Source organism: Tenrec ecaudatus, chromosome 9 (genome assembly GCF_050624435.1).
Source record: "Tenrec ecaudatus isolate mTenEca1 chromosome 9, mTenEca1.hap1, whole genome shotgun sequence".
In the NCBI taxonomy this organism is placed as follows: domain Eukaryota; kingdom Metazoa; phylum Chordata; class Mammalia; order Afrosoricida; family Tenrecidae; genus Tenrec; species Tenrec ecaudatus.
In genome coordinates this window covers 93,735,445-93,763,430 of record NC_134538.1, presented here as the reverse complement: position 1 = coordinate 93,763,430, position 27,986 = coordinate 93,735,445, and the positions used below count along the sequence as shown (strand labels likewise).

At 36.6% G+C, this 27,986-nt stretch overlaps 1 protein-coding gene across 6 annotated transcripts in view; it reads right to left on the bottom strand.

The window, feature by feature from the left end:
* The window catches only part of DGKB (diacylglycerol kinase beta), a 712,573-nt gene that overhangs the window by 403,208 nt on the left and 281,379 nt on the right, over window positions 1–27,986 (bottom strand). For all 6 annotated transcript variants that reach the window (XM_075558344.1, XM_075558345.1, XM_075558348.1 and 3 more), the window contains one exon: window positions 23,811–23,971. In XM_075558344.1, the coding sequence (XP_075414459.1) occupies window positions 23,811–23,971 (161 nt within the window). The remainder of the gene's footprint in view (window positions 1–23,810; window positions 23,972–27,986) is intronic.

Genomic DNA, 27,986 nt, shown 5'->3' with positions numbered 1-27,986 from the left:
GGAAGTCTGAGGGAAGAGTCAGTAAATAGTTACCATGGTTTACCTTTCTGAACAGAAAATATTCACTTGAGTTCACTCTTCCCTTGTTAGCTTTGTAACTAGTATGTAACATTTCAACGTCCTGCATCGAGAAGTGAGAACCGCATATTGGATGGCATATGGTCAACCTCGAAAGAAGCTTTGACTTAGTTTAACTTACAGTCTTGGAGCGTCTATCAAACCTGGATGAGAGCAAACTCAGCTTCACATCCAACTCTTGAAGAGAAACACTCGATGGAACATGCCTGAACCCAACTTTGTGACAACTTGGCCATGAGGAGTCATGTGCTGCTACATTTTAAAATAAACGTTTCTTCACATGATTTCTTTTATCATACTTGATATTGGAACTTGTACTTTATGCCATTTCTCATAAAATAAACTATATTGACGTGGAAAGGACGCGTTTTACTTGGACCCACAATCCACACCCATTGAAGGACCAGTAAAGAATAAAGTAATGGAGAATTTTGTTGAAAATGACCTCTTAAAATTGTTAAAATGCAAAAATGTTGCTTTGAAGACTAAATTGTTGCTGTTGCCTCATAAGCTTGACACTGAAAAAAAGAGAGAATTGATACATTAGAAGCAAGGCATTAGCCAAGACAGCCACATATACCTCGGACTGCCAGAAGATGGAACAAATCTCTCTTGATATAAGTAGATTTGATGTAAGCAAAATGCTCCTTAGAAGCAAGGATGGTGAAATGTCATTTATCTTACTTTGGGCAAGTTTTTGGGAAACACTAGTCCCAGAAGATGAACTCATGGTTTGTAAAGTTGAGGCTGAACCCCAAAGTGGAAGACCTAAAATGATATGGAGTGGCATGGTGGCTGAAGTCATGGCGAGGAAGGGCAGTGAGATCTATTACAGGCTGGTGACCCCAAAGCACCTTTCAAAAATGACAGATTGGTAATGAGGACAGAAAATGATGTTTTATATGTAAATAGCTTTATCCTGTATTCAAAAACTACTGAAGGGCCATCGCCACAGCTCCTGTGTGTGTGTGTGTGTGTGCATACAATGCATGCATACATACATACACACATACATACATAAATGTCTTGAGAAAAGACATTGTACTAAATCCATATGAAAGGAACAAGTATGTTTTTTAATTATTAGTAATACATAACCTGGAAATCAAATCAAGTAAGTAATTCCATTTAGAAAATATCTTAAAACTAAGATATTTATCAATATATTTAACAAAAGTGTAGTACTTTTTAATAGACAATGGCAAACATTCTATAATATATAAAGGAAATAGAAAAGACACAGAACAATCAAAGATGTTTAGAAAAAGAACTAAATTTAAGGATTCGACTAACATAAAGTCTACTACGAAATCACAGCTATCAAGAGACAGGGCTGGTACGAGGATGCTATTGCTGTTGGGTGATGGCCAGTCAAGTCAGCTGCAACTCACAGCTGCCATACGTTTGTAGAGCAGAACACAGCCGGCCAGCCCCGAGCTGTCCTCAGGACTGTGGTGACATCTGAGTGCACTGCTGCCCACAAAATGGCCTCCTCTTCTTAAGGGGCTTTGTCCCTGACACTCTACTTCACCAAGCAATGATTTCCTATTGCAGGGATCGGTCTCTCCTAACAATGTGTCAAAAATAGATGAGATGAAGAAGGTTAAAAAGCTATAGAACAAGGTTAAAAGGCCAGTATCAACCCTTACCTTTGTGGACTATGGATTTTCAGCAAATGTAAAAAGATAATTTTGTGGAAAAAGGGTGGATTTTAAAGGAAATTATATATAGTATGAAAGTTAGATATTACTATTAATAAATTTATGTTGGACCTTTAACTCCAATTATACAAACACATCACCTCAAAATAGAATATGCAGAAATATATTGTCTAATAAAATTAAAAGACAGGGCTGAACTCGGGGAATGTGGTGGCGTATGTATTTTATATAGACTTTTGTTTCAGTATATGCAACTCAGTAATACGAAAGCAAGGACTAATTCAATATAAAAGAAAATATTTGGAATAGAAATTTCACCCAAACAAATAAAGAAATCCTTAATAAACATTTTTAAAATGTTGAGTTTTTTAGTCACGAGGGGAATCTACATTAAAACCCAAAAGATATCAACACAAACATCCTAGAGTGAACACAACCGAAACAACGGACAATACAAGATGCTGGTGAAAATGTAGATGGGCGGAATTTTACAACGTTCTGTAGGAATATGAAAGGATGACTTTGAAGGGTTTTGGTGGTTTTTAAAAAGTTAAAATGTATCTACCATATAATAAAGTGATTTATTTCTAGGAATCTATTCAAGAGAAACTTATCCCACTGCTAAAGGCAATCCAAATAGACCTTAATTTGTAATTCATATGTCCGTCAATTGGTAAATGGATAAACAATATTTGTTATATACATATAATAAAACATTATTTAATTATAATATTTGAACGACTACTGATAGATACTTCATCTTTAGTCTGTGGCCCTCAACCTTCCTAATGCTATGACCCTTTCACACGGTTCCTCATGTGGTGGTGAACCCCCAACCATAACATTATTCTTGTTGCTACTTCATAACTGTAATTTTGCTACTGTTATGAATCGGGCAACCCATATGAAAGGGTGGTTCGACCCCCAAGGAGGTCGTGAACCACAGGATGAGAACCGCTGAGTTAAACTCAAAGAGCATGTTAAGTAAAATAAATTAGATGCAAATGCTTTCATATTGCATGATTCAATTCATGTAAAATATCTAGAAAGACAAGTATATAAAGATAGCAAACAGATTGGTATCATCTGGTTTTGGAAGTGGAACAGCTATTGACAGTACAGGATCATCAAGGAAATTTTGGGAATAGAGAATTTGTGTTTTAAAAGCTAGACATAGACCTGGACGCCCACTGTAAAAACCATTGAACCATATCCTTACACTGGTAACCATACTGGGAGAAATCTATGGTAAGCAAATTATATTTTGCTAACGTTGTTTTAAAATATTGCTGAGATATAAAATGTGAGCAAATTACTTGCAACTATTTTCTGCTAAAATTAAAAACAAAACTCAACTCATCCATATTTATTCTGGTATTGAAAGCAAACCCTTAGATTTTCTCCCCAATGCCTGGCACACACATGTCACACTACGTTTATAGTCATCCCATGCCCTTTGTTGACCTTCCCAATAGTGATTTGCTTCTCCATCAGATCCAGATGTGTGCATTGGACAATGAATTAAATGTTTACAATGTGCAGATTGGCTTTGAGAGACAAACACTTCAGGGCTGTAATAATTCAGACTTTTCATTACTAATTAAAATATGCCTTTTAGATGCTCTATAAATATCTGCAACCTGATTCTGACTGATCTCCGGTAGCATCTTACTTGTACTGTGATAAGCAGCAAAGTTGCGGAGTGGTTTTCCTCACCTGTGCATCAACCCTTTCTTGACCAACACAGCAGAGCATCAGGGGTTGCACTGAAATGAAAGAGCCTCTGCTCTTGCTCTTCAAGGATGAAGGGCAATGATATATTGAGAAGTCGTCAGCATCATTTGACAAAAGCATATTCTCATACATCATTTGGGAAACAATTATTTGTTATTAAGCAGGCAATGGTTATTATAAAACTCTCAGCAACCATGTAACATAATTATCATGAAGATGTAAACTTAATGATGCCTTTGAAGTGCTGGTCTCTTCCTTGCCGTTGGCAAAAATAAGATAAAATAATAGTAATCAATTTTATGATTGTTCTGCAATAGCCCAATTGGTTTAACAGAGATATTATTGTGGTGCTTTGTTTTAAAATTAAGCAAAAGTTCATGCCCTAGACTGGCAGAGATTCCCAACTTAAAAAGCTCTTATGTAACATAAAAGAAGTATCAATCCTATAAAATCTAATTTTTAAAAAGTTTTTTTCATAATTATTGTTCTTTTCCCTTTTGATTGCTTGCAAAACATCACCACACTTGTTAATTCACTTATCTGCAGCTACACAGATTCACCTTTTACCTTTGCAATATAGTTATGCTCACTACTAGATTTAAGAATGGCTTTTTCATTACATTTATATTGGATATATAAATATTTATTTTAAATATTTAATATATAAATACTTATTTTGAGCGTTTGGTATATTTTTTAATGGATTGAGAAAAGAACTTAATAGTAACTTAATATTAACAGTCGTATATGTATATCATGCATAACTTCTAATATGGATTTCTTAGCTATTATCTGAGCAACTGCTGAAACAAGCTGATCAACACTTTTTAAACATTACTGTAACTTTTAAAAGTCAATAATTATTAATATAATAATAATATAGCTATCAAAATGGTAATCTTTAAAATTTTTAAAAATATAGTAGAGTAAAACAGTTGGTTTCCTCTAAAGCTACCAAACAGCTTGTGGACACTTGAAAATTTATAAAAATGTAGAGTATAACATGGGTTACAACTTGAGAAGAAAGGCAGTACAAATAGCATTTTGCTTTATTTCCCTGACATAAACCAGACAACAAGTGATTTCACAGATTCCTATATCAGAGCGACTGATCTATTAGAACTGCTGACTCTCCCTTAGCAGTTTATGGCTTCAACGTTGTATCCCCCCAAAGCCTCTTTGGGTTTGCCCCAAAGCCCCAATCACTATCCGTGGGAATATGAACTAGGCTTGTCAAATGATAATTAGGGTCAATTTCAATGCGTTTTCAAATGTTGGGTAGAACAGCAGTGGTTTTCGTTGGGTTTAAAGCTATTTATGAAAAGATGCACTGCCACATTAATAGCAAAGTGAATAAACAATAATATATATGTTTATTGGATTAATAAAAATATTCAGATTGCATGACTTTTTAGAAATTGAACGTATGTTTGCAAATCATCCATTTTCCACATGAGAATGTTAATAATACTTCTATTCAAAGTTTTCCAGTCTTATTGATATGTAAGTCAAAATTCAAAGTATAATAAAAAATAAGTCAGTTAATAACTTTTCAAAAGAGTACTTAAGTGAAAGCATTTAAAATGTTACAGGTACCAACCTAAAAAAAGCAAATTCACTGATCTAGTTGATTTTGGCTCTCAGAGATCCACTAGGACAGAGAAGACCTGCTCCCTGGGATTCCCGTGCCTGCCTCTCTTTGCAGGAAACAGACTGTTTCTTCCACCCACAATGCAACTGGTGCAGTGAACGGCTCATCCCTGTGTCACCAGGCCTTTTAAAAATAATTAGACGAGAAGTCATATACATGAGTCAGAATTATAATAAAGTTTTCACATTATGATTTTGGACAAGAATGTCTTTCTATGATAGCAAGTTAAATTTCATCGCAGTGATTTTTTCCCCCTTTAGAGACATCAATCTTTGCTTTCCAGGCCTATTGAGCTGCTTTTTTTTCTCCAATAAGTCAGTTTTTCTCTCTCTGCTTTCTAGGCTGTCTCCCAAATGTCACTTTTCCCTGTCAGTTCCTCCCACTTGTATTTTTACAGTCAAATGTTTCTTCAGCTAGAAGCCAAAATATGTCTTTTTAAAATGTTATTAAAACTTTTATTTTCCTTTTCACCTGTTAGGACTCATGCTTTCATTGGCCACCCCTTCCAAACTCCCTTTAAGGCCAATTATCGTCTCCTGCTTAGAGTGAGCTCCTCCCATTCATTGTCATCGACCATGCTGTAATTATCAGACACGTGCACACACACACACTTCCTTTCCCTCCCTCTGGCTCTGCTCAGAAATGAGAACGGATCATGTGGCATGCTTTGCTGTCACTCAGGTGCTTTGTAGTCCGAGTGTGATTATATCCCTTCTCTGGTGCATAGGGCACCAACACCTTTAAAACTGCTTCCAAACATCCACCTGTGTGTTTCAGAATGTGACTGATGTCCATCTGAGAGTCGTGCCAAATCAGGCTGGGACAGAGCTTTAATGAAAAACAAACTGCTGTCTCTAAGCCGCCGACATTTGGGTGTTTTGTTAGCACAACATAATAGACATCAATACTGCAAAGAGCAAGTTGCCATGAGTAAAAATAAATATGTAAGCAGAATGTGTGGCCTTGGCTTAGCTGTTAGGCCCAAGGTCCTGGGCAGTGATGGCAGTCAGAGATGAAAACGAAAGTGATCCTTCCAGGCCCTGAAACACAAGACAATCATATCCCGGAGATGCTAGTGGTATGAGACACAATATTTCAAGAAGCACCTGAGCAAGAACATGAGAAGAGAGTCTGTAAGAAGGTGTAAAGAGTACACACAGAGACATCATAAAATAGAAGACACACAGGATGTGAAGGGAAGCGTGTCCTCAGCCTTATACAGCAAAAGACTACACTGACAGGAGGGTCACAGTAACGTGGCAAAGATGAAAACAAATAATTTACAACAACAACCACACCAAAACCCAAAAACTGTGATTAAATTGCCTCTGAACATTGATAAAATTCGTACTAATTTTTTAAATCTATGCAGATTACAAACCCTTGTCAGTCAGGTTGTTGGCATGTGGGGCTTTGCTTTTTGCTGTGATTCTGGAAGCCAGGTCATAGGCATTTTAAAAAGCAGCAGGATTACCCAAGGTGTTTAGGTTTCAGCAGAGCTTCCAGATTAAGGAGAGACTATGAAGAAGAAAGGGACTCTTCACCTCTGAAGGATGAGCCCCTGAGAACCGTATAAATAACACTGAAACATTGTCGGCTGAGCCCCTTAGGCTGGACAGCACTCAAAATGCCACTGCTGAGGAACTGCCCTCAAAGTGGAGCCAACCGCAGTGCACGGAATAATGTTGGGGAAGCTGCATTTGCTCCTGGGCACTAGTAAAGAGAGACGAACCAACTGCAAACCTATCCTTGGCATTAGTGAGCTGAAATGAAGGGGCATTTGCAATTTAAATCAGAAAATCGTAGAGTTCATTATGTCAGGAATGTCAAAATCAAGAGAAACGCTGTGTGTGAGAGGAGCCAAACCTGGAGCTGACATGTTGAAGAATTCTATGGACATAATGTTGAATGATGCAGAAAAGATCAAAAATCAACGAAAGGTATATATAGTCACTATACCAAAAAAAAAAAAACGGTTGACATTCAGCCATTTCAAGAGACAGCATACAATAAAAAATAAACAATGATACTGAAAAAGGTGTCCAAGCTGCACGGAAGGCGTCAGAGCAAGACAAGGCTCAAATAATCTGAGGAACAATCATTGAAATGTGACGACACTGGAAGCACTCATTAACCTATAGCAAGGAATTTATAAGACAAAACCTACTGGTGAAGGGACAGTTGGAGATCCCTATCAGTGTTTCTCCTATCGCACCCAAGTAAAATGTTGTCACAGATCATCCAACTGCAGCTGCAGGGCTGCCTCAGCAGTGAGCTGCCGGACATTCAACCTTGAGCCAGAATAGTAATAGGACAAGGATTTCCTTGCTGATATAAGATGGATCTCGGGCAAAAGCAAACAATACCAGAAAGATCAGACTGAGTAGAATTCCCCAAGACTTCCTTGTGCCCAGTAGAGCCTGTACATGGACCAAGAGGCAGTCGTTATAACTGAACACGGGGATCCTGAGCAGCTTAAATCAGGAGAGATGTGCATCAGGTTTGTGTCCTTTTACCATGCTTATTCAACCTATATGCTCCACAATTAATCTGAGAAGACGGAGCATATGAAGACGAAAATGGCATCCTGGCTGGAGGAAGACCTATTAACAAGCTGTTGTACACAGATGACCCAGCCTTGCTTCTTGAAAGCAGAGTGCACTGGAGGCATTTGTGATGAAGTTCAAGGACTGCACCTTTCTACGGACTACAACTCAATGAAAAGAAAACTCGCTTCCTCACAACGGAATCCATAGACAACATAATGATAAACGGAGAAAAAATATAAGTTGTCCAGGATCTCATTTTCCTTGGATCCACATGCTCAAGGAGGTGGAAGTTGAGAAATATGGCCTTGGGAAAATTAGCTCTGCAAGACCTCTTTAAGGTGTTGAGGATCAAGGACGTCATTTAAAGTAAAGTTCATCTGACCCAAACGGTCGTGTTTTCAATCACCTCATATGCATGGGAAAGTTGTACCCTGGAAAAGGAAGATAAAGGAAACATTGATACATTGGAATTACAGTCTTGCTGAAGGATATCAAAAGTACTGTGGGCTGCCAGAGGGCGAGTAAATTTCTCTAAGAAGAAGTACAGCTAGTGTGTTCATTACTTTGTACACATGGAAAAGGACTTCGTGCTTGGTAAAGTAGAGGGCCGACTGAAAAGTGGAGCACCATTGAGGATTTGGCTGAACACAGCGACTGCAACAATGGACGTAGAAAAACCTGTTGTGAAGATGGAATAAGATCTGGCACCATTTCCTTCTCAAGTACATATGGGGGTCATTATGAGTCAGAACTGACTGGATAATGCGTACCAACCACATGAGAGATTAAAGCATGCTAGAAAAAATTGGCTGAGTATTAAATCATTCCAATTAGAAAAGGTAGCTCAAGGAAGCAAAGAAGTTTAGGGTAAAGGTCTCCCACTGGAATTTATAGAATTAATTTAGCTACAATTAAAAAAGTAGTTATGAGTTAAAAAACATGAATATACTTGTGTGCTGGATCTAACTTAAATCAAAGCAATGTTATTAAATTTTCAGAGGGAATTATACTGACAAAATCATGAATTAAAAGAGATTATAAGTCAACAGGACTTAAAATAACCCATGTTCTCAAAATTATTAAAGAGAAATATACCAAGAATGGTTAATCCCCCAAGGAATATTACTAATCCTACAAATTCTATGGTCAAAGAATTTAGTGAATACAGCTAGAGCAAAAGGGTTATAGAAAATAATGGACAATGGGACCACTAATAGCAGCAAAGGGACTTGCTCAGCTTCAATCAAGCACACCAGGACTGAACACCTCAGAATATCTGTCCTGAAGCTTGAAGAACTGCTCTAAACCAGGGTCTATTGAGCAAGTCCTTTTCTTTGTTTTTCAGAATAGGCCATTGATTCTGGTTAGGCTGTTTATGACCCACTATCAGGATCACCAATTGAAGAAGAGTGTAGCAAACTTGTTTTTTCTAGGTCATCAGATCAACGATGGCCACATGAAGGACTTGTATAGAATGTTTTTATCGCGTGTGAGTTAGACAATTCTAACTATAACTTCAAGTATGGATGTCATTGGAAGAGATTGTAGGTTTAACTCCGTCAATGAGAGTATGAGTACACATAACTAAGGTGTAGGTAAACTGCATATTTGGTAAAGTATTTGATTGTCTATGGTCTTCATTTTGTATTCTTCTTTTAAAGAGGACACAGTTGAAGTGTCACTGACCCTGGACGTTACTCATGACCATAGTCTTTCTTGACTAAATAAAGCTCAAGTGAAATTGAGTTGTGCCCACTGTGGGTCAAACTTTACTCCTTGTATTACCATGGTTTTTCTAAAGGAGTGACGATGAAGCTTGCGTATTAACAGGAGTGAGTGCTCTCTGAATATTACAAGTCTGCTCTCCCACTCCACATGCTCAAGAGTCCAAAATATCCTTGCTACCAGACGTGCTACTGTGAACTCAGCTGATTGTAGAAACACATGCTTTCTTTGAAACTACTTATTTCCATCCAAAGCACACACATTCACTTTTACCTTTCAATTATAAATGGTAAATAGAATCAAATGAAAATGTATGACAATTATATTATGATCATATGACTAAAGTATTGAGATGAATTGTTAATCATTACTTAGCAAATCACAACTTTCATATGGATAAAATAATACCCTACACGTATAATGAATAATATTACACTTGGACTAATATGGTTGTAAGTTAATTATAAACTACACAGCTGATTTGGTTTCATTTACCTAAGGAGCTGTGCTGACCCTGTTGCAGATTAATTACATCTTCAGGAATACACCCTCATTTATCATTGTCACTTGCAGCAGTACAGCTTCTAGCTAGAGAGTTGCTATTGTAAAGAAAATAATCCTTAGCTCTGATACAGTTTGCAAGTATCGTCATTAAAAGCACATGACAGCTAAAACAAGGTGAGATTTAATTAGCTATGGAACATTAGGAAACTGCATGGCCTAGAAATTAAATGACTAGAGGAAAATCAAAATTCTGTTAAAAATCATTCAAGGCAAGATACCAGGCTTTATTATATTTTAAAACATATTGGAAAAGACTCCATATTTTAAATATATTTATGGAAAATTCAATACACACTAACTCCTTACTGCACATTATGAGAAATTTTAATATGCCCATTCTATAAAATTTCTACAAATATTAAAATGTAGGAGTTTGTTTAAATTATTGTGGGAGTTATGTACTACTAGGTTTAAAAAATAATAACAATGAGATTACTCGATCAAATGTAAGAGAAAGAACTAACTACATTAATCTGGAACATGGTATATAGCTGAAAATATATTAATCCACAAAAAAATCATCATTTAATAATCTACTGGACATGGGAACATTGAGGTCAATTGGCATATCATAGTTTACAAAGAATGCTTTAGATCCATCTTCAGTGAGTAGCATCTGGGATAGCAAGTGTGATAGGTAGGTTTACTGTGCCCACCTGGCCAGTAAACACATGTGGGTTAATAAGGTTGCAAAGATAAATGGCTCCATGAGCCATGATATAAATGGCTCCATGAGCCTCACCTTTCTGTCTCTTGCTCTCTGATAATCAGACCAGCCTACAGCACCTTAGCTTGTTTTCTGCCTCAACCTGTGAACTACCCTTCCTATGGGACACCCAACCCATGGACTGTGTCACTGTTGTTTGACGTTCCTTCATGACCTTCTTCACCATACTCCTAGTGTATACATCACTTGAGCTGGGATTGTCAGACCCTGTTATCTGGCTGACTGTTGGTGAAATGCCCTGCTCTTTGTTGCCTGTGGCCAGACTGCCTGTATTGCTCTACAGAAGACACAGATGTCTGCTTCCTTGACTTGCACCCAGCAGCTCTCGTGAGTTGAAAGACTGCCAGTGTATTGACTACCTCATGGAAGTGAGTCAAACTGAGTCATTTATATTGTTTTGTGGACTAATTAGCTGTTTATTTTATATGCTGTATATCTATCTATTTATCTATCTAAAATCACGAGTCCTGGTTTTGTTACTCTAAGAACCCTAACACAGCAAATGATTGTGAACAACTATATAAGGTATAACTACTGTTTTCTCCTTGCCTAGGGGAAAGAAGAGTGATGGCATTTTAAAGACACGGGGAAATAAATGGTCCAATGAACCACAGAAACATAAATTTTCACAGCCCTGAAATCAGAAGTACCAGATGGCACCCAGTTCCCACTACTAACTGCTATGCATTAGGAGGTCCTGGAGAGAGTGTAAGAATTCAAATGGAACAGAACTCGAAATCATAAAAGAAACAAGGCTTATAGATTTGTCATGTATATACCAGTGGGAAAACCAAATCATGGCCCTTAGTCATCCTTTATATCTGGAACAGAATTCATACTGTGTTAGAAAAATCAACTTTTTAGAATCAAAATAGCAACATTTATCCAAGGGCAACATTTAGAGGGTTAGGAACGTCATGAAGGAAAGGAGGAGTGGAAACAAGAAGCACAGGGGGGAACTAACATTACTAACATAATTGCCCCACAAGGCATTACAATGGATGAGTTAAACAAATGTATTTGAATCACTGAATGTAAAGCTCATGATCTGTTCTATAAACCTTCATTGAATTCACTTTAAAAGTTAAAAAATAACAGACTATTGAGAAGTATTATAGTATAGGTGAAATGCAAGCACATTTTAATAACATAACATCTGTTGACTGTAGGTGTTAAAATGCTCAGGGCAGATAGACAAACCAGTACCTATTAAATTTTTGAGAAGTGTGATTAATTTTCAATAGTGGTATGGGTACTCAAACAAGAATTGCAAATTGACTATAGCACGTTAGGATCAACATTTGAAGACAGAGGGACTAGAGTTAATTATTCGAAGTCAGACAAAAGATAACCTTGAAACTTGTGAATAAAGAAAAAGAAGAAATACATATAGGACAGTGGAGAAGGATGGGTCGAAATGGTTAGGTTCGCACATGCAGTTTGGTGGCATGTGAAAGGACAAAGTCAAGTTGAAAATGATTTCAGGAACTCGAGGCAGTTTCTGGAGGTAGGACTGAAGCTGCCCTGGGTGAGGAAGTTGCAATGCCTAATGCACACCATAGTGGGCCACTGGACGTGTAGCTGGAGAGCTGTGGGGATGGGCAGGTTATGTGCTCAGCTGCTGGCCAAAGGACAAGCAGTTGCATCTCTTCAACCTCCTGGGAGAAAAGGACCGATGACATGTTCACATAAAGATTATATGCAAGGAAACCCTCTTGTGTAGTTTTATCTGTCAAAGTGGGTCGCTATGAGATGAAACAGTCTTCATGGCACACAGCAATAACAACCCAGATGTGGCTAGCTAACACAAGGATGGAACTGATGCATCAAAACTATAGACACACACTAAAGACTGCAGTGTAGATGGAAGTTGATGAGTGTATGAGCTTTGTGGAGGGCAAGAGAAAAGGTCTTTTGCTCTAAGCAGTTGAGCTAATGCTACAGAGGCAGCCTTAGGGACATGAGAGGGACCACAGTGACCAGGAAGCTCTTATGAATGTCTTCCTCCAATTCTTCTACACAAAGGCAATGAGTTCTCAGCAGGCTCGAGGAGAAAAAGTAGAATGACGAATATGAATGTGGAAGATCATCCTACACCTGATGCTTACAGTGTGAAGAGAATTTCCTCTTTAGTGACAGCGTATATGAAAGTAAAGGAGTAGGTGTAAATTGGTAATATAAAGAAAATTATTATCTGTGTAACATGATGCTTGAAATCATGAGAAGTAGTGAAATAGCCACAAAGTTAGAGAGAGAGAGTAGATGAGTATGAACCCAGTGATAATCCACAGTCCAGCTTCTAGAGAGTGAGCTGAGCTCACTCCGTGAAGGTGACATTAAACTAGCTTGCAGTTAGGGAAAAATATAATATCCAATAGTGTGGGTTGAGGAAGCTCAAGGAAGCAAATAATTTCAATAAATAGAAAGTTAGTAAAGTGAAATACAATAAACTATTGCCCAAAAGTTGCATCAACAGATGTATTTCTTTGAAGACAGTGATTACACCTGCCAGAGAAGTTAGAAAAATATGTGGTAGGAAAGAGAGTTTGCAGAGGAGCGATTCATAGTTTAGCAAAATATGACAAGAGTGGGCAAACAGCTAAAAATAATCATTCTATAGCTAACAAATTACCAAGGTTAAAGAATGATGTACTTTAAATCACAAGATTATTTTCTAATTGTTTCTTTACCTGAAACATTTATTCATTTTAAAGGAATTTGTTGACTATTTTACATTATTAAATACTCTTTTGTCAACTATTATATCTTCATCGTTTTTGAATATCATATATCCTGTCAATAAACAAAACCATTATAAATATTTGTAAGTGTAAAAGCATATAAACATATAATAGCTATTTGGTGGAAAAATGCCAAATGAATATCTTTGGAAAGAAATTCTTTGATTTTCTATTTTTATTGGATGTTTATTACATATCATTCTGCTGGGACTAGGTTAAAACCAAGACAGTTATCCTGAAGTCAATTTCCACTGTGGTCACTACGTGTTTAAGAGGTTCTGCATGCATGGTATCTGCCAGAAGGTGTCTCAGTAGTGTGTGGTTTAGGCATTGTACTGTAAACTGCAAGGTGGATAGTTCAACTCCACCAGAAGCTCTATGGAAGAAAAAAAAAAAGAGGTTATCTGCTCCCATAAAATTCACAGTTCCCATAAAGATGTATAGTTTCAGAGCACATACGTAGGTAGGGTGGCTATGAAATTGAGTGAACTCTATAGCAGCAGTTTGGGTTATCCGTCACTCTAGATCTCCAGGTCTTTCTGCAAAATACCTTCTAGGTGGATTCAAACCTCTAACTTTTTTATTAGCATTTAATCATTTGTACAACTGAGGGTGCTTGGTCTGAAAATAGAACAAAGGCAAATTGACTAGAGGCTTAGTTTGGTGTATTCAATTATAGAGAAACACTATGTAATAGTGTTGGAATTAAATGTGTGGGAAAGAGTGATTAAATTGACAATGAATTAAATTTATAGAATTAAATTAAATTTCTATAAGTATAGCATTGCTTTGAGATGAAATGCTCAGGTATTTGAGAGTAATACTATTTTCTAATTGATATTATACTCAAATAAGCATAATTGTCAAATACAAACAATGATTTCAGAAGTCAATGCCCTTCAAAATAAAAATTTCCTATAAAAATATGAACAAACATTTATCTAATTCTAAAAGATATTTCCTAAAAAGTTAATTGATTCTAATAATAGTTTATCTTATAAACTGGGGAAAGATATGATTCAGAGAATATGGCCTTTTAGACTGAGGATTACTGTCTCCATTTGAATACGTGGTAGATTCATAACTTTTTAATTTGTTCAAGGTAAATCTTCGTACATCATTTAGGCAACTGGGTTGACGATTAAGTGCATATTACTTGGGAAATAGATGGAATTCCCATGTGACATAGATAGCTAAACATATGACTACCAACTGAAAGTTTGGTGGTTCAATCTACGCAGAAGCTCCTTAGGAGACCTGCTTGCCTCCTTGAAAATATTATAGAGCAGTTCTACTTTGTGCACACTGGTTAACTCTGAGTTCATATTTACTTCATAGAAACTAATCTAATTTTCAGGTATTCCACCACATAACAATTACAATGATCCCAGTCATCATCCACTAAAACCATCTCAGAGTCCATTATGCCCCATGGTAACATTCTGCACAGAGTAGAAGTCTTCCTGTGGGTTCAGAGGCTATGTCTTTAAGAGAGCGCCCACAAAGCAGTTGGTGGGTTCAAACTACTGACTTTGGGGTTAGCAGCAGACATGTTAGACCACTATATTACCAGGACTCCTTGCCATTAGCATAATATCAAAATTAGATCAATAGAAGCTCATGGAAAAAAATTTAAATTAAGCAATAGGAAGAAATGTTTAAATGCTACACTGTCTATAATAAAGCAGTTGAATGAAATGAACAAATAGAAGGGACATTTTGTGTTTTAAACCCTGTGTTTCTTATATTCAGAGCCCAATCTAATTTAATTCAGGCTGGACATACAATGAACATGTTAAGCGATGTATGCATATGGTTAAATTTCTATGCTTGAGATAGTTCCTGTGTAGTTGTTGGTAACAGCTTAGGGAAACGTGAGAGAGGGCTGATGACTGAAAGAATTGGTGGCTATTCCACTAACTTGAAATTTATGGTTATGAGAATTAAGTAGTCATATTTTTCCTACAGAGGCAGAATAAGAGGCTCTTAGTGACTGAGTAAGGCTGAAGGATATTAAATCATATCCATGCAAATATCTATTTGATAGGGCATTTGGGTGGTAATATATACAGGGCAGTAAAAGTCCACTTGTCTTTGTTACATTTCTTCTAGACAGGGAGGCTATTTCGACAGTGAGCACAAACCCATTTTGGCTTTCAGAAGAATTAATGTGGAGAAGGCTTTTATTTTAATGTTGGCTTTCACTTTTCTATACAATGTGTGCTACTAATTTGTTTCTGGATGTGGTCTACAAGCACTGGAGGACCCTTCCCGAGGTCTTTGAAATTCTTATTGCCTCCTTATTTCTGCTTTCAGTGCTGACTTCTGTGTTGAAGAGTGTCCAACTTGGAACTTACAGAGATGATTAACAGCTGTTACAAAATCAATACTCTATGTAGGGGAAACAGAATTGGGCTAAGATGGTCTTACATGAGCACTATTTTGTGGCTGAGTATCAGTGTCAGCAAGCCAAATATAATTTATGTTGTTGGAAGCATTTCCATGCTTATAATCCATGGTCTTTTCAGAGTTGGCCTTACAGACCTAGGGGGTAGGGAAGATAACTCATAGGTCTCAATTACGCATAATTATGCATACTATCCGTTGTAAAGATGATCACCCCGTTAAGCTTAGTAAGGAATTGGATCCCTTAAATCCTCCATTATTTTAACATTTATTTTGGCTGAAATACTAAGTCATATTTTATAGTGACTGCAACCTGTGTCCAAGTACTTATACCTTGCTGCTAAAAAAATAAAGTGAAGTTAAGATGATTGTGAACTGGGTTTATTCTACATTGTATCTTTAATTACAATATGGGAATGTTGTTGCTAATGTATGTTCTGAAAAAGCCTCTCTCCCTATTGACGGAGCGTTAAATAATCCGTAAGGACTAAGGTGTAGGTGGCCTAAACCAAGGTATTTTCAATCAAGTCAGATGCCTGTGAAAGTTGGACAAGGAATGAGGAAAATGGAGAAAGAGTCATATATTTGAATTATAGTGTTGACAAAAATACTGACTGTATCATCAAACAAATCTGTCTTGGAAGAAGTACAGACAGAATACCACTGAGAAACAACGATGGGGAGACGGCATCTCATGTACCATGGATGCGTGATCAGGAGGGGAGGCAGGCCTTGTAAAAGGACATCATGCTTGATAAAATATGGAATCAATTAAAAAAAAGAAGACCCAACCAGATGGATTGACACAGTAGATTCATTAATGGACTCCAACAACAGCAATTAGGAGGATGGAACAGGACCAGGTAGGCAATGTTTGTTCTGTTTACTGCAGGTTTTCTATGCATCTGAGCTGACTTAAAGGCACTGAACAACAGCCAAACAATCCTTATCATAATGTGATATCACTGTAAACAGTGAGATACATACGTCAAGAGTTTAAAGAAAAATATTCACTTTGTTAACCCTTATTGACACATATCTTCTAGTCATATATCAAAGGTAGATGTGTATTTTATTTTACTCCCCTACACTGGAATCCACATTATTTATGCCATGATGTTTATCTTCATATACACTATAGGGTATAGTCAAAGAATGACAGCACACAGAGCATAAATATTTTGGAAATGACCTATTAGACAGACAATTTAGAAATATGTTCTTAAACAGCACTGGGAAACTAAATGTTCATTAAAAATCATATATTTTAATTTACTTAGAATTATGCAGTTTTCTATCTAAACCTTTCTTCTAGAACAAAGACCTAGATATTTTATAGTTTTGTTGTTAACATCAACTGAATTATACTCCAATTTTATAGAACTGCTAATAATTTTCAGGAGCCTAGGTTGGGTATACATCACGTTGCTAAACCCCAGTCCACAGCCAGGTCTGGAATTCAAAGTCACCAGTTGTCTGCAGGAGCAAGATGAGGCTTTCACCTTATTGAAATGTTTCGGCAAGCTGACGAGGCACTGAGTGCAATCACCTATGCTAGGAAAGGACGAGACAGCTACCGGGCCCACTGCCTGGTTATATCCATTTATATGTGCCCATTCCAAAGAAAGGCACCCAACACAAGGCCCGTACCATAGAATAATATCACGGATATTGCACACAATTAAAATTTTGCTTAAGATTATCCAATAATGTGTGCAGCAGTAAATTTACAGGAAACTGGTAGAAGGTCTTGCCAGATTCAGAAAGGGATTCCTGGAGTAAAAAGCCCTTTTTCCCAAGGAGTGACTGTTAATTTCGAACTGCTGACCTTGCAGTTAGCAACCCAACACATAACCACTATGACACCAAAGCTCCAGAGACAATTAATATTAAGATTATGATTGTTGCATAAAATGGATCATGAAAACATTCCATTTTCATCTATCTACTGTAATCATTTTAAAAACATAATAATTGCTTGTGATCTGAAGGGTAAATGCGGTATAATAAAATTTTAAGAGTCCTATTAATACGCTTTTACTTTTTACTCTCTCAGAGCAGTATGACAACTGAACACCTGGGAGTTTGACGGAAATGAGAACTTCATAGACACAGTGACACAGGAAACCCAAGCATGGGAACCAGTATCTACATCAAATTTGTGAAGCATTAACTTAGATTTACTACTTTTACTTATATTTGTTGTTTTCTAATTTTCATGCATTTCTTTTTTATCAAAGCTTGAGTACAAATTTTCAATGTAAATTATTTTCCACTCAGTACTTAATATTCATTTTGTTTTATGACAATAATTGCAATATCCTAAATGTAGTAACCATCTTCCCACTTCCAGCTTGGTTCCCCATTTCCATATAGCCTTCTCCTCCCCCCTCTATCTTCCTGCCTTCTTAACTTTGGTTTGCACATATATTGCTCTTTGGACCCCTATAGTCAATTGCACTGTTTTAAGGTGGATTCAATTCCAGGAATGAGGTTGTCTGAAATCCTATGGTCTCAGAGTTTCCTCTAGTCTCCGTCAGATAAATTCACTTGATCCTTTTTATGTTTTAATTTTTTTCTCTTTTTGTCGGGGAATGTCTACTATAATATTCATCAGAGTAATAGGCAGTGGTACCTTGGCACAATTGGCATTTTCTTGCTTCTGAATAGTAGAAGCTTTGGTGCATCAATCCTTTGGACTAATGGTTTCTGAGAGTTTTGATTGTCTGTTTACCTTGATTCAGATGAGGAGAGAATCAATCGTCTCAATCAGCTCATAAGGCCCAGTCTATACTCACTGAAATCAGATACACAATATTGTTTATGGGGTCTGTTCTAATGCCAATTGACCTACCTCCCCTCAAACTTCCTCAAGGTACTTGATTGCAACTAAAAGTGTTTGTGAATTTTGTTTCCTGTATGAAGGAGCCTCGAAAATTTCTGGAAAAATCCCATTATCTTGTACTTCAAGTTTCCATAAAGTTTGGAAACTCCCAGCATATTCTGCAATAAGCTTGGATATATTTATATCATACACAGTGCATATGTAGATGTCTTCTTTATAGACTTCTGGGAGTACTCCCATTCACCTTCTTGCATCTGCTCAGCCGGCATGTGCACCTGTGTATTTCCTCATAGATGAGGCTGATTACGCTGACTGAAGGGCGGTCTGTACAGGAGGATTTACTTCTGTTTTCTTTTACTCTTGTGGCCCGTCAGCATTTCCTTCTCTTGACTTTGCTCCGCCTACATACGCTGAGGAAGACCCAAAGCCAATTGCCGAGGACCATCAGAATGATAGCCTCCCAGCATGGGTCGCAATTCAATGCAAAGAAAACCAAAATTCGTACAACCGGACCAAATGGTTCCATCAGAGTCCCTGGAGAAAAGATTGTCATCGCCAAGAGTGTATCATCTTGCGTGGATCCACCGTCAATGCTCACGGAAGCAAAACATCAATCTGCAAAAACGTCAAGCTACCAAACAGCTTGTTGCATTAGGAAAATCTGTGCCACGAGACCTCTTACAAGTGTTGAGAAGCAAGGCTGTTCCTTTGAGGACTGGCCCAAGTCATGATCTTTTCAATGGCTTCACACGCCTGTGAAAACTGGACATCGAATAAGGAAGATCAAAGAAGACTGGATGCATGTGACTTACTGAGCTGTTGAAGCAGGGATGGAGAGATTTCATCGCACATCCTTCGAACATGTCAGGGGATAGCAGCTCAGAAGAAAATCATGCTTGGTCAATTAGTGGGCAGTGAACAAGGGAAACAACCAATGAGATGGATTGACATGGGGCTCACTACGGGGATTACACATATGGAATATTATGGGATGGTGCCTGTCCGCACAGTTTCATTCTGTTGCATATAGGATTGCTAGGAATTGGAACCAATTTTATGGCACCAAATAACAATCCCTTTTTTTTTTAATTAAATGGCTGTCTTTCTGTTGTGGTGGCAAAGACATTTTCCATAAGTTTTAGAGACCAGTCCCTATTCACTCTATCATTGCCAGAACTGTTTCCTCCAGCTTTAGGCACTCTCTATTTTATTTTATTAAGTCATTTGATATACACAAGCTTCAATTTTTAAAAGATCCCAATCATCTAGTTTAGCTCATCCTGATTGTATATATTTAGTTAAAGACTGTTTCTGTCATAAATTATAGGTCTCTGATACATCTTGCATTAGTTTTGGTATATGGTATAAAATATGGGTCCTATTACAGTTTTATGTAAATGTATATACAGTTTTGCGTGTGCTATTTGTTAAAGAGACTGTCTCTTTATCAATGAATATACTTCGGTCCTTTATTAAATATCCGTGTCTATGGATTCACTTGTAGATCGTCAAATCTATTCCATTCATCTTCCTCTATCAGGCGGGTTGGACTACCATGGGGGTGGGGTGGGGATAGAGCAGCTTTAAGATCTCAATGTGTGAGGTCTCCTACTTTGTTGTTCTTCGTCAATCATGCCTTGCTTCTCTATGATCTCTTTATCTTTATATAAAGTTGATGGCTAATTTTTTTCCTCATTAAAGAATGTCAATGAACATAATCTAAAAGGATCATATGGGAGCTTTTACTTAGCAAAAGTAACAAACAAGGAAGCTTTAGTTTTTCACTGTATCCTCCATCTAGATTTATACATTTCTGAAGTTGGGTTTTATAGTTCTCTTATCCTTCTGTGAAGAATTCTGGCCCTTTGACTTAATACCAGGTCTTACCAAAAATTTGACTTCTTTGATGGGACTCAAATTATGTTCATTTGAAATGTTCTTGAAATTTGAGGCTTAAATGGAGTGTGTGTTTGAGAGTTAAAACCAAGGATGTTCAGAGGATAAGTGAGGTTCTCAGTGGAATACCCACAGTACAATCATAACCTTTGAAGAATGAACAGGTGCATTGTCATGGGGAAAATTCCTCAGCTTAACCAGCTCCTGGCCTTATTCTCACCAATACAAATTTCTACGTCATTGAAACTTCTTCCTGAGAAGCTTCCATGGTTGTTCTGCATCTTGAGAGAAAATCCTTTTAAGATTATGTATGTCTGGCAACCCAGAAAAGAATTGTGATAAATGTTTTGTCACCTCCTTGCCTTTTAATTGAACTGTCCACCTAGCAGGTTCCTTTGGAAGTCACTGTTTTGGTTAAACTTATTTTTCTGAAGATACTTTAATATGGGAGAGACAAGTGTACTACTGAGATATGTTGCCTGCAGTCCTCTACTAATTGCACAGTCACATTATATAATAATATTTATTATGCTATAGGCATCTTTTATCAATGTATAGATACTTGCCAACTTTTGGTATAATTTTTCTTACTTTTTAAAATATAAAACCAAAAAGCTATAGTGTGCTGTAATTATAAATTTATTTTATTATATATGATACCATTAATTTATTCTTTTATATTTGTTAATGTTTGTTCATTTTAATGACTCTTAAGTTGAATCTTGTTTAATTATTATACATTAAAAATGATGCTTACCTGGCTCTATTATTTTTTCATATATGTATATTTTTGGAAATACTCTATTGATTGCTAATTTGAACTCAACATATATTTGTTAGTTCCTTTGAATTTTATTTCATATATAGTATTATTTTACTTTGTTTTTCCATTTAGCTTGGAAGTTCATTGGAATGTCTCAACGCTTTAAATTTTCTTAATATTCTTATTCCTAGTTTTATTACATTGTGATTAGAGAACTGAGATCTCTATATATTTATAATTTACTGCACTGTGCAGAATATTCTTAAAATCCTTCTAGTAAAATTCTGTAAGATTTATAAGAGAATCATAAAGATTTGACACCTTCCCACATATTGCTAATTCTCTCAAAGGCTGAATGCATGTGCAAGACTGCATAATCTCAGGAGACACAAAGGAGAGTCCTAATTACATATACATCTTCGCAAAACAAGAGAACTTTTGTCATAAGAAAAGGTATATGGCAGATTGTCCCCTAGCAAAAACTAGATCTGAGTGAGACATTTAACATGTGTTCTTCCCAAAGCACACCATACATCCAATGGCAAATGAAAACCTCTTACTGGATCAAATGTTTGAGCACATCCTCAGGCCAGTCTCACTGACACAGGAGCAAACCCTAGGAGGCAAGGATTAAAATAAAAATAAAACAGAACAAACAAGAAGCAGAAGCATCAGCATTCACACATTGCAGGAAAGAGAAACGCCACAAAATTAGCGCAAGCAAGTAACTAAACAAACAAGGAACAAAAACAATACCCAAATGAAACCAGACGCACCCACCCCCCATGTAGTTAGAGTATGGTCTATGTTCAATTTCCAGGATTCAGCCCAAAATTGCATGATATGCAAATAAATGCAGAAGTGCAATACATATTTTTTAAAAGATAGGTTGGGTGGTGATAAAATAATGGAGATTGTCTCTGATTTGACCTAGATATTGAGGGGAAAGAAAAACTAAAGGAAATCGTATGTACAAAACAAAAGAAAGTATGACATTTAGCAAATAGAGGATATTAATACAGTGATAGCCATTATTTAAAGAAGAACCACATGTAACTTAAAGAGTTGAACTATATCATAATTAAAGCAAAAACTTTCCTTTACTAGGCATATTAATTCAAGATACTTGCATCATTCACAAGTAACCAAAGGCTGGAAACAACCCAAGTCCTCATCAACTGTTGAGTAGATACGCAATATGTAACATATCCAAACAGTGAAATACCATTCTAAAATGAAAACAAATAAAGGACTGCTATATTTCACAAAAAAATTATGCTAAATGAAATCATCCATATGCAAAGACTACATACTATATGATTTTGAAAATGTAAATTTCACGGAAAAGGGTGTGTGTGTGTGTGTGTGTGATAAAAGTGATCTAATGCTGAATAAATATAATAAATACACTTAAAGGCATTCTTAAAATAAGTGTTATAGTGTATTGTTATAGTACCCTCATAAAGTTAATCAGAGGCTGTTATTCAAGTCAATATAAATAGGGTAACTGCTATGGCCCAAGCTACAACACCTTTTTTCTTGTAAAGATTGTGTGTTTATTATAAAAACATTGCTTACTTAGCTTTTATTGCATATCGTGCTATCAAGTTCTTTAAGTATTAAAGAACATTCTTTGCAATATTTACATGTAATATCATACTGCTTATCTCTTTTGGAAAAAGCAATCACCACAATGGCACAGGGAAATAACAGGAAATTCATGTGGAACCTTTACTCCAAAGCTCAGAACCAGTTTTCTTACCCAAGCAGTTTGACTCCTACATTCATGAATATATATTAGTATTAATTTATATATATTAAAATTATTATAATACTGTAAATAATATATTTTAGTCTCCAAATTAGTGCCTAAAATAAATATTTAATGTCTATTAAATTTATTAGTTCTTAAGAAGTACAATTTTATTATCTCTACTGTCAAAATATACTTTATTTGATCTACAATTTTCTAAAAGAAGGGAAGTATAATGTCTACCTTTTGACTTTAACTAGAGCACTTGAGATAGTAATAGCATCTCTTTTAGAAGTTAGATTTAACCATTATATAAAGACAGTACTAATTGAAAAACCTAGTAAATTATTATGACATTGCAATATGGATGTCCAAGTAACTGCATTGTTTTTATATTTTCATGTATTTACTAATATTATCTTAATTTATACTTAAACATATAAGTACATAATCATTTGCCATTCAAAGCTTCATTTTAGTACTACAGACGGTCAACAATCACAAAGAATATGGTTTCTTTCCTTTGTTTAACATATAAAATAATTTTTAACTGCCAGCATTTTCTTTTAAAATCAATTAATAAGCTTTATTATTACCCACCAGGGGAGGTGTCTTACAGACACAATGTTTAGATTCTGTAGGTTTTTCTAGTGTATAAATTTACACATGGTGATTTTCTGGACTAGGTCACAAATGGCATTTAGTTGAAAAGCTTACCACGCCGATGGAAAAGTAATTATTGATGATACTGTAAGGCACTGGGTCCCCCTTCTCGTCTTTGTCATTAGGTATGACTTCAAACTTCCACCTGTCCAACAGGATTTCTGTGCTGTTTTCAATGTCCTTTAAGATTTTCATCAGATTCTCACCTTCATAACCTAGTGGTTAAAAAAAAAAAGGTGCCTTGAGAAAAATATATCCAAATGAGATGAGGTTTATATATATTTGAATGTATGTATGTATGTGTGGATAGTATTCTAAAGTTAATAATGAATTTTTAAAATTAATTGTATATTAATACAGAGAATTTCTATTATCCTCTTAGACTCATGCCGATTTTAATTTTAGCTTCATTTTATAGCTCATATTTCTATCCTAGGAAAAAGAAAAATGTGTAGGTACTCTAGTATGTTCAAATTCCCCAAGAATAAATAAATTATATTAAAGGTATATTTGTTCAATTAATTATGAGGCGACCAAGTGACCTGAATAAGAACACTTTATTTTGAATACTTCAATGCTTCTTATCTTCCATTATTGATTAATGATGAGGATACTGAATAGTAAACAGCCCCAGATTAAACCCACAGAACAGAGTAGAACTTCCCCCTAGGTTTGCACGGCTGTAATTTCCCATGGAAGCAGACGGCCACACATTTCTCCTTTGGAGCGGCTCCAGAGTCACTCTGCTGACTTCTGCTAAGAGCCCCATGCTGAAACCACTGAGGGACCAGGGTCCTTAAAAATAAATCTGTAGAATGAAACACCATGGTTTTATGTATGATTCTACTAGTTATTTCATATGAACATATGTATACAAAATGTTTGTAATGGTACTCAGTGGCAAAATATTGAATAGTTAAATTTAAGACCACAAGATTTATCAAATACTTAGATTTCAAATGTTACTTAATCACTGTTGCCTTTGAAAATGTTTTGCATACAACAAAAATTTGTCAGATACCGAAAGCCTAAGGAATGGATGCAGAACATTGTGTGATGCGGTGCTGGAGGAGGGGCCCTGCTTTCTCAGAGTGTCCTCCTTCATGGTCAGATGAGTGCATTAAAGCCCATGGAGTGGAGCCTTCATATCTTCATATGCTGATGGGAGACAACTCACGATAAAAAGAAAAAAATTGCAAAAAGCCACTAATAATTGAAATATGGAATGTACAATGTATGCATCTAGGAGAATTGGAAGTCATCAAAAATTAAATGACATGCATAAAGTATAATATTCTGTTTATTAATGAGCTGAGATGAATTGTTATTAGCTATTTGAATCAGAAAATCGTTTGGTTTACTATGTTGAGAATGCACTGTATATTCCTATATCTATTCTGAAGTATAATGGTGTCTGTGATAGGATTTTATCTATCTGCCTTCAGGGAAATCCAATCAATACAACCCTTATTCAAATTTATGAGGGAACATTAAAACTAGGGATGAGAAAATTGAAGAATTCTACCAATGTCTTCATTTGGAAATTGATCAGTCATACAATCAAGATGCAATGATACTTATTGGCAGCTGGAATGAAAACGTTGGAAATAAAGAGGAAGGAACTGCATTCGGAAAATATGGTCTCGGTGACAGAAACAATGCTGGAAATCACTCGAGACCATTTGGCAAGAGTAATAACTTATTCACAGCAAATAACTTTTCGGAAGATCACAAATGGCTACGATACACAGGAACTTCTCCAGATGGGATACACGGACATAAAATGGACCACATGTGTCGGAAGAGACAGGGAGAAACTCAACAAATGCAGGTAAAACCAGGCCAGCGGATGACTGCGGAACAGGCCCTTGTTCATATGCAAGCTGAAGTTGAAGCTAAAAATAAAAACAAGTCCACAAGCGCCCATATAACATTGCGTCTAACCCACTCGAATTTCAAGAACATCTGAGGAACATATTTGATGAGTTGAACACTGAGGACAAACGACCTGATAAGCTGTGGGAGGAGACTGAGAACATCATTCAAAAAGAAAGGAAACGGTCATTAAAAAGATGGGAAAGGAAGAAAAGATCAAGATAAATAGCAGAGAGAAATGTAATCTAAGACTAACTAAGGGAGACTGAGAAACAATGATATTAAACAGCTAAGTAGAAAATTCGAAAAATCAATCAAGAAGAAAAAGTAAAATTTGAAGGAAATAAGCACCGATCCTGAATGCGAAAGCCACAAAGGAAGAAAATATTCTGTATATCACAAACGGGAAGAGAAAGAATCAAGCTTCTCCGAGGTGCAATTTTGAAAGATTCTCTGGGTAAAATATTGAGTGATGCTGGAAGCATCAAAAGAAGATGTAAAGAATATAGAGAGTCACTGAACCAAAAGGAACTAGTTGACACGCCACCATTTCACAAGGTAGCACACGAGCAGGAACCAATGGTGCTGAAGAAAGAAGTTCAAGCTGCACCGAAAACATTATGGAAAATCAAGGCTCCAGCAATCGATGGTATGCCGATGGAAGCGTTTCAACAGGCTGCTGAAGCACTGGGAGAACTTATTTTTCTATCCCAGGAAATTTGGAAGAGAGCTCGTCGGCCTGCTTACTTGGGGGTGGGGAGGGGGAGCATCATATTTATACTCATTGCAATGAAAAGGTAACTCAACAGAATTTGCAAATTACAGCACAATATCATGGATATCACATGGAAGAAACTTTTTCTTTAGCTCATCCAACAACTGCAGCAGCAGTCCATTGATGGGTACAATTGGTTCAGGTCTGATTCAGAAGATGTTGAGCAGCGAATACCATTGCTGGTGTCAGACAGATCTAGGTCAAAAGCAAAGAAAAGCAGAAAAAATGTTCATTACTATTTTTAGGTGCCATCAAGTCGGTTCTGACCCATACTGATACTATGCACAACAGACTTAAACACTGTTCGGTGCTGCTTCTTCCTCATAATTGTTCACAAACTTAAGCCCAATGTTACAGCCGCAGAATCAATCCATTTCAGTGAGGGACATCCTCTTTGGCAATGTACCTCTATTTTACAGTGAGTTCCTTCTCCAGAAACTGGTCTCTCCTAAAAAATGTCTGAAGTCTGTAAGAGGAAACCTTGTCACCTTTGTCTCTAAAGAGCACTGTAGCTATACTTATTCCTTGACAGATGGGTTTGTCCATAGTATTTTCAATAATCAATGTCAATATTCTTCAGCAGCACACACAATTCAAATGCATTGATTCTTCTTCAGTCTTCCAAATCCACTGTTCAACTTTCACATGCATCGGAGGCAATTGAAAATGCCACGATTTGGGTCAGGTGCAGCTTAGTCCTTCGAAAAGTAACATCCTGCTTTTCAACACTCTAAAGAGGTCTTGTGCAGCGGATTTACCTAATGCAACATATCTTGATCTCTTGACTGTTTGTGTTTTATTGACTATGCCAAGGCATTCAACTGTGTGGGTCATGGTACACTGTGGATAGTCTTGAGAAGACGGGGAATTCCAGAGTACTTACCTGTGCTCATGTGACACTCGTACATTCCTTGAGAAGCGATTGTTTGAACAGAACAAGGGGATACTGCATGAAACAAGGGGATACTGCAGAAAATGTGTGGATCATGGTTGTGTCTTCGCATCTTACTTATTCAATCTGTATGCTGGGCAAATATTTAGAGAGGCTGGGTTATATTAAGAAGTATGTGACATCAGGATAGGAGGAAGGTTTATTACCACTCTGCTATAAGCAAATGACACAAACTTGCTTTGTGAAATCAAGGAGGACTTGAGGAACTTGCTAGATATGATCAAGGATTGAAGCCGTTGGTATGGATTACACCTCAATATAGAGATGATCAAATTTCTCACAACTGGATCAATAGACAATATCATTATAAATGGAGAAAATATTAAAGTTGCCAAACATTTTGTGTTGCTTTGTTCCAGAATGAATGCTCATGAAAGAAGCAATCAAGAAATCAAAAGACACATTGCACTGGGTACTATTTTAGAGGGCTGAATGGCAAAGCAATTACTTTGAAAACTAAGGTGCACCTGACCCAAGCTATTGAATTTTCAATGGACTCATATTCATGTGAAAGTTAGACATTGAATAAGGAAGAGTGAAGAAGAATCAATGCTGTGGTGTTGGAGAAGAACATTTAAAATTCCAGGGACCACCAAGAGGAGCAACCCATCTGTCTTGGAAGAAGTAT